General features: G+C 42.5%; 1 protein-coding gene across 1 annotated transcript in view; it reads left to right on the top strand.

The window, feature by feature from the left end:
- Nucleotides 1-1,590: 1,590 nt before the first annotated feature.
- Nucleotides 1,591-7,603, top strand: part of XRCC5 (X-ray repair cross complementing 5) — a 92,167-nt gene continuing 86,154 nt past the window's right edge. The window contains exons 1-2 of the mRNA XM_047870728.1: nucleotides 1,591-1,737; nucleotides 5,568-5,681. Coding sequence (XP_047726684.1) covers nucleotides 1,717-1,737; nucleotides 5,568-5,681 — 135 coding nt within the window. The 5' untranslated portion in view covers nucleotides 1,591-1,716. The remainder of the gene's footprint in view (nucleotides 1,738-5,567; nucleotides 5,682-7,603) is intronic.

Raw genomic sequence — 7,603 nt, 5'->3', positions numbered from 1 at the left:
TCCATCATCCACAAAGCAGATGTATGATGAACATGTGGCAGCCCATAAATCAGGTTACGTACAGTCATGCTGACTTAGTAAGAAACCTAGAATGGCTTTCTTTGTCTATCAGGCCTTTTGAGAGTTTTTCTCTCATCAACATGAAGGTTACAAATTTCCTTCACCATAGTGAATTTCCAGTAATTCTATCTACTTGTTACATAGAAAAAAATTTTTAAGTATTTGAGTTTTAAAAGAACCCCTTGGGTTTGAACCAAAAGCTTGAAGTGATGTGACATGGGCTGTGAACACATGATCAACATTTTTTTAATTAAAAAATGTTTTTATTTTTTTCATTAAAAAATGTTTTTATTAAAACACAAGGACCAGACGTGCGGGCAGAAAAAGCTTGGGATGGTGAGGAGCAATTGGTTATATACTTTTAAGTAGGGGGGGTAGGTGGGTGAAGACAAAGGAAGATTCTAAAATGGATTTTCATATGTTAAAGATGACTTACAGGATCTTAGAGGTCTGGCTATTGTCAAGCTACAGTTGCTTTTTGCCTCTATCACAGCATTGACATTAAGGCAGTTGTGAGTTCCTTGAGGAATGTCATCCTCTGCCTGTCTCAAGTATTTGTTAATGGCCTGCAAGTTGTAAGGAAATTTAATTTTACTTACATCTTTTTTGCCTTTGCTCTCCTCATCATGAAGAGCCTCCCCAGTTCTATGAGCACGCTCTGAAAATGTCTGACTCTACTGGCACCAGTGGATAACACTGTCTCCCCTCCAGGCCCCTCCTTCCTCATGGTATCCTTATCTTTTCAGCTTCAGTTTCTGCTTATCCCAGGCCCATCTGCAAGAGGGAGAGAATCTGGTTGGATTTGATTCCCCGGTTTGGACATAAGTTTGCAGCTACTGTGCAGATTGCCGGACCCTTCGTGCAATCACCTCTCAGCTAGTTGGTCATTCGGTATAGAAGATCGCTGTTTCTGTGCAAGGCTAAAGCAAGCTGGGCACTTTCTTTTGAAAGGGGCAGTGAACATGTCAGGCACTGTGAATGATAGCCCCCAGATCTAGAACACCTCCCTAGATTTGCTTTTGGAATTAAACCTCACCTCCTCCCTTCCAAGCCAGCAATACTTCAGACTATTGGGAAATTCTTAGCGGGTGCTATGTCCTGCTTCCTGGCCTGTGCACGTCCCATTTCCTCTGCAAAGAAAGGAATCAATCCCACTCCTGATTGCCTGGAAATCTTCCTTCAGTAGTTGGCTCCAAAGTCATCGCATCTGTTTACTCTTTCATTAGCCCCTTTTTGAAAAACAAAACAAAACAAAAACAAAAACGAAAACGCCCACAACAGGCTTTTAGAGAAGCTAGGTGATTTTCTGGATTCATACTCCTACCCAAAGAACTCGAACTCCAGAACTCTGACACTAACTGCTGCAGGGATTACTCTCAATAACGGCAAAGGGAAGCGAATCTTTGAGAGCAGCGATTCATCTTTACCTAATTCTAAAGACCTGAGCAGCTCCAGGTCTCCAAGCGCCTCACCAAGGCAGGACGCAAAGTATCTGCGCATGCTCTGAGCGTCAGCGCACAGTTTCCCCGCCTCTTCCAGGCTCCTTGAGTTGCGGCCCTTTTTACGACGCCCTGCCTCCGACTCCGCCGGACCTTTGCAGCCGTGCGCGAGGTTCCTGCCCGGAAGAGGCGGCTACGGCACCCGCGCGCGGACAACATGGCGCGGTCCAGGAGTAAGGTAGACAGAGCGTGGCCTTGGGTTTTCCTGGTGCAGGGCATCCGGAGAGGGTGGTTCGGAAGCAGGAATCATGGGATCACCGCGGTGCCAAGGATGGGGGAAAGAAGAGGTGATCGCGGCGGCCCGTGGCCGGATCCCGAGGGCCGGCCCGAAGGCTGCGCTGAGAAGAACTGGGGATTTGGAGTCAGAAGACCTGAATTTGAGCCTCGTCTACTCCCCCCTCACTCCGCCTCCTCGGCCCTCCCATCCTCTGACTTCCTCCTCATCACCTCCTCGTCCCACCTCTTCCCCACCCTCTTTCTTTCTTAGTCCAACCTCTTCTCCTCCATCACTTCTTCCAACTCCTCCATTTCTGAGCCTTAGTTTTTATAAAATCTATACGAGAATGAAAGGTTTGCTAAGCACCTACCCACAGACTTGGAGAAGTTCAGAGAGGGTCTGTGAGTAAAATACGTAACTTAAAACGTAAAGCGCCATGTTATTACCTCTGTAACAATCTTTCACATTTATCGAAAATTTACCCTGTAAGGCACTGATGTAAATGCTTTATTCTTATCCCATGTAATCTCCACAACAAACCCATGAGGTGAGAACTGTTATTCCCAGTTTACAGTTGAGAAAACTGGGGCATAAAGAAAGTGAAATGATTAGCCCAAGGTTATCCAGTCCGTAAGAGGTGGAATTCATACGTGACCCCAGGCTGTCAGGTTTCAGAGCCCTATCTGTGTTGCTAGGAGCCTGTGACCCTCATTGTCCCACATTAATAATAGACATTATGATGGAATTTTTAAATGACTTTTTTCAATATAGGCAGAGAGTGGTGGTTGTCTCTGAATGATCACTAGAGGGAGATGTGTTCCAGGGAATTGTTTGTTCATCCATCCAACCATCCAAAGGCTAGGCCCTTTACTAGGCATCCCGTATACAGATAAACAAGATAGGAATTTCAACAACGATCCCTAGTCCCCTCAAGTCCCCATTGGGAAATGTGGATTAAAGCGATTATGAGCATTCGATGCCACTTACCTTTCTGTCCTCCCTTTCAGTTGCTGAAAATACTGCAGCTCTAGTGGAGCAACTGTTTATGGCAGGTGGACTTGCAGCAAAATTCTCAGTCTGTATTGTTTCCGTGTGTTAATGAAGAGTTACTATGTTGCTCAGTTTCCCTTCCCTGGTTTTCTTATTCCTTGCCAGAAAGGAAGTTGGAAGTGTTACACAGACCATTCTTTTGGTTCCGGAAAGAAGTTGCATATTTTGAAGCCCCTTGATGCCATTTTTTGGATACTTGATTCCTACTAAAAGATTTTTAGTCCTTTAACTTAGAGTTTTCTGGTTTAAAAATAGCTTTTATGAATGTGTATTAGATAAATGCAGCAACATATTTTGGGACTCTTAAATTTTTTAAAGAGTCTTATAATCAGGGCATTGAAACTATGGAGTGTAAATTTTGTTGTTCTCAAGGGAAGTTTGTAGTTTATTACCAACCTTTCTTCAAACGTACTGTCTTTACTCTAGAAATCTCTTCATAATAGTGCATTTATGTTCAGTGCTTTTTAAACTAGGGAAAAACTTAAGTTTCCACGTGTTGCCTGAGATATAACCAAACTTAGAAATCATCTGTAACTTCTCTGATAGGAACTCATCTAGATTTTTCTGACACTCCTAGGATCAGGAGATCACTGCTTCAGAAAACAGTGGTTCTTTTATTGATCACTTCTTAATGTTATTTTTCCTCTTTTCATAGAGTCAAACCAGTCTTCCTGTAACTTCCATATGTTGATCCTATTCTTGCTCATTTTCTCTGGCCAATTCTTTTATAACACAGGTGCCAAATATTTGGGCGGAACTATCATGTTCTCCTAAATCTTCTCATCTGGCTCAGATATCTAGTTTTTTCAAACTGTTCCTCACATCACATTTTCTCTAGATCCTTCTCCAATCTGCTTATTTCATGTTCTGTTGTAATTAGTATTTCTCCTAAGTTAGGGTGCTCAGGACAGCTCACAGTTTGTCAGATGTGGTCTGATCAGTACAAAGCACAGGTGAGGCTGTCATTGCCAAAGATTGTTAACTCTGGAAAAGGCCTTGGATCTCATCTAGTTCAACAACTGCTTCCTGCCTCTGAATTAACAGTGAGGTTTTATGTGACATTCCCAAGGACTCAGAGCTAATTTGTAATGAAGGTGGGACCTGATGGTCTCCGGTTTGCTAATCTAGTCTTTTTTCACCAGAAGAACTTTGTTTTCCTTCTTTGAATTCAGTACACTGTTGATACAACCTAAAATATTTTGGAGGATGGGATGAGATAGGTGTGGGAGATGTAGTGCTGTAGCCATGTCATATTGGTGACTCATTTGTATAATCCACACTGAAATTGTGAGTTGCTATTTGTTCAGATCTCTTTCAGCTCATATTCAGTTGAATTCTGGATGTCAGACATAGAGCTTTACATGTAACCATTTTATTTTAGTTTATTTCCCCTATTTCCTTAGTCCTTTATGTATGTGATTGCTATCTAATGACTAGGTGTCTTTATTTATGTGGTTCCTCTACCTGTAACTCTCCTTATTCACATGATTAACTAACTCCTAAACATTCTTTAAGACTCACCCAAAAACCACATCCAGAAACCTCTTCTGCCTCCTTATTCCTCCTCTATCCCTTCTACCAGTCTTGGATAGATGATCCTCCTGTGTATTCTTTTAGTGCCCACTGCCCACATCTGTCATGGAATATTGTGCTGGTATTATTTGTTGATGTGTCTATGTCCCCTACCAGAATAGATTTGGTGTCTTAGTCTTCATTCTAGATCCCCAGTTCCCAAACTGATTTAAATTGCTGGGGTGTATCATTTTAGTACATAAAGATTGTAGCAGTCTCCTGTTGCCACAAAAATGCTTCATAACAAGCTATCCCCAAATCAGTAACTTACAGAATAAGCATCTGTTCTCTGTTCTCATGCTTGTGGTTCTACAAATCAGCTGCAGTATGTCTGATGTATTTTGGGCTCAGATGGGCTGGATTTAGCTCTGGCCTATGGGTTTTCAGATTTGCTTCCCATGAGTTTATTCTTGGGCTCAGGCCAAAGGAGCAGCAGCTTCCTGGAGCATGCTCCTATCCTGGCTTTCTATCTTTTTTTTTTTTTTTTTTTTTTTTTAAGTAGGCTCCATACCCAGTGTGGAGCCCAATACGGGGCTTGAACTCACAACCCTGAGGTCAAGACTTGAGCTGAGATGAAAAGTTGGACGTTTAACCAACTGAACCAGCCATGTGCTCCCTGGCTTTCTAAATAGGATCCATGCCCAATGTGGGGCTTGAACTCATGACCCCTAGATTAGAAGTCGTGTGATCTACTGACTGAACTAGCCAGGTGCCCCACTTGCTTTCTATCTTTTAGAAAATATTAGGGCAATTTTAAAGTTTCTCTGTAGTGGGGAGCCTGGGTAGCTCATCAGTTGAGCATCTTGATTTCAGCTCAGGTCATGATCTCATGGTCTGTGAGTTCAAGCCTTGCTCTGTGCTAATAGCTCAGAGCCTGGATCCTACTTCAGATTCTGTATCTCCATCTCTCTCTCTCCCCCTCTTCTGCTCATGCTCTGTCTCTCTCTCTCAAAAATAAACATTAAAAAAAAACAAAAGTAAAGTTTCTCTGTAGTAAACATTTACATGTCTTACATACACTAGGCCGAACACCCCCCCCCCCCCCCCGCTTTGCCATGCGTCCCCTAAGTTCCCTAAAGTACAGGTTCTGTGGGTGAAATAAGAAAAGGACATATCTGTTTTCTTTTTTTATGACCATTAACATTTTCTCACTCTTTGGAACTTTATAGGCAGCTATTGTGCTCTGTATGGATGTGGGGTCTGCCATGAGTAACTCCCTTCCTGGTGAAGAATCTCCATTTGAACTAGCAAAGAAGTTGATGACCATGTTTGTGCAGCGACAGGTAAGTTTCAGCCTGGCCTTGAGCTCGTAACTCATGTTTTAACTGGTTGTTGTCTCCGCTTAGTAACACAAGATACCAGCCTGCTTATGATGTCTGGCCCCAGTGTTTGTGGGAATCTGAGGAGGTTTTTTACATATACTTACGTGTAAGTCCAACTACCACTAGAGCCTGACAATTTTTTCTTCCTTTCTTCTGGCCTCTACAGTAGAAATTACAGTTTTCATGAGAAACAAGACAATGTAATAATCTCTGGAGCCAGGTGGCCTGGGTTTGAATCTTTGCTCTGCCGTGTCATTTACTAACCTGGTAATCTTGAACAAATCCTGTTCCAGTTACCTTTTGCTGGTAACATACTATCCCAAAACTTCATGTCTTAAATTATTATTATTATTATTTTTTAAATCAGTTCTCATGGTTTGGGGATGACTGGGTGGCTCAGCTGGGCCTCTGTGGCCTCTTGTGTAGGTCCACTCAGATGGTGGCTGGGCTGAATCATTTGAGGGCTAAACTGAGCCAGATGTCTCACATGGCTCACTCCCATGGCTAGTAGTTATGTCTTCTGGTGGTTTTGAACTCAGCTGGGGCTGTCCATCAGAACTCTTACATGTGGTTGTTCCATGGAGCTTGGGATTCTCACAGTGTGGCAGCTGGGCCTAAGAGGGAAAGTCCGAAGAAGGAAAAATTTTTTTTCTTCAATTTAAATTTTAGTTAACATACAGTGCAATATTAGTCACAGGAATAGACTTCAGTGATTCATCACTTCCATACAACACCCAGTGCTCATCCCCAGTGTAGCCCATCCCCCATCTATCAATATCAGCCCTCAGTTTGTTTTCTGTCGTTGACAGTCTCTTGCAATGTGTTTTTCTTCCTCATTTTTTCCCCTTCCTGTATGTTCATCTGTTTTGTTTCTTAAATTCCACGTTTGAGTGAAATGATGTGGTATTTGTCTGTGTCTGATTGACTTATTTCCCTTAGTATAATACATTCTGGCTCTATCCATGTCATTGCAAATGGCAAGGTTTGATTCTTTTTGATGGCTGAGTAAATATTTCATTGTAGATATATATCATATCTTCTTTATCCACTCATCAGTCAATAGACATTTGGGCTGTCTTCGTAGTTTGGCTGTTGTTGATAATGCTGCTATAAATGTTGGGGTGCATGTACCCTTTCAAATCTGTATTTTTGTATCCTTTGGGTAAAGACCTTATAGTACAATTGCTGGATCATAGGGTAGTTCAGTTTTTAGTTTTTTGAGAAACCCTGTACAGCTCTCCAGTGTGGCCGCACCAGTTTTCATTCCCACCACCATTGCAAGAGGGTCCTAAGAGTGACCTGTCTATGTGGCTTTTTATGACCTATCTTTAGAAATCCCAAAAAGTCATTTCTGCTGTTGTTAGTCTAGCAAGTCACTAACACCCACTCACATTCAGCGGGGCGGGGATGGGAGGTGGGTGGTAAATGACATTCCTCTCTTGATTTCTGTCCCTTCTACCTGGTACGAGTGCTACTTTTGCTAAGTCCACGAAATTCTTCATTCACTGGCAACTGCTATTCCTCCTGGACACCTGATTGCTCTGGGTGTTGCCCTTTTCACTGTGACACTGACACCCTACCTGTCATCCTAGATTTTAACAAATTCTGATGACCTGGATTCCTTAATGTGTCAAGAAGAGAATGTTCTAACTCCATTCCTGGTTATAGTAATTTGTATTAGTTGTATTTCAGTAATGCTGCCATGTACCCCAGTGCATAGATTTTTTTTTTTAAAGAAACTGTGCTTTCAGTTTTTATTTTTGGCTCTGCCTATTCCGTGGCAGTGTGGATCTGGAAGGCTAGGAGACGATACCTGATGCCAGTCTCATGCTGCACTCAGAATTGCCTTCCCTCTCCTGGCTGAAGTTTTGTTTTTGAGCAGG

The sequence above is a fragment of the Prionailurus viverrinus genome, chromosome C1 (assembly GCF_022837055.1).
Source record: "Prionailurus viverrinus isolate Anna chromosome C1, UM_Priviv_1.0, whole genome shotgun sequence".
In the NCBI taxonomy this organism is placed as follows: domain Eukaryota; kingdom Metazoa; phylum Chordata; class Mammalia; order Carnivora; family Felidae; genus Prionailurus; species Prionailurus viverrinus.
The sequence above is the reverse complement of the archived record's forward strand: the minus strand, read 5'-3'. Positions and strand labels throughout refer to the sequence as shown.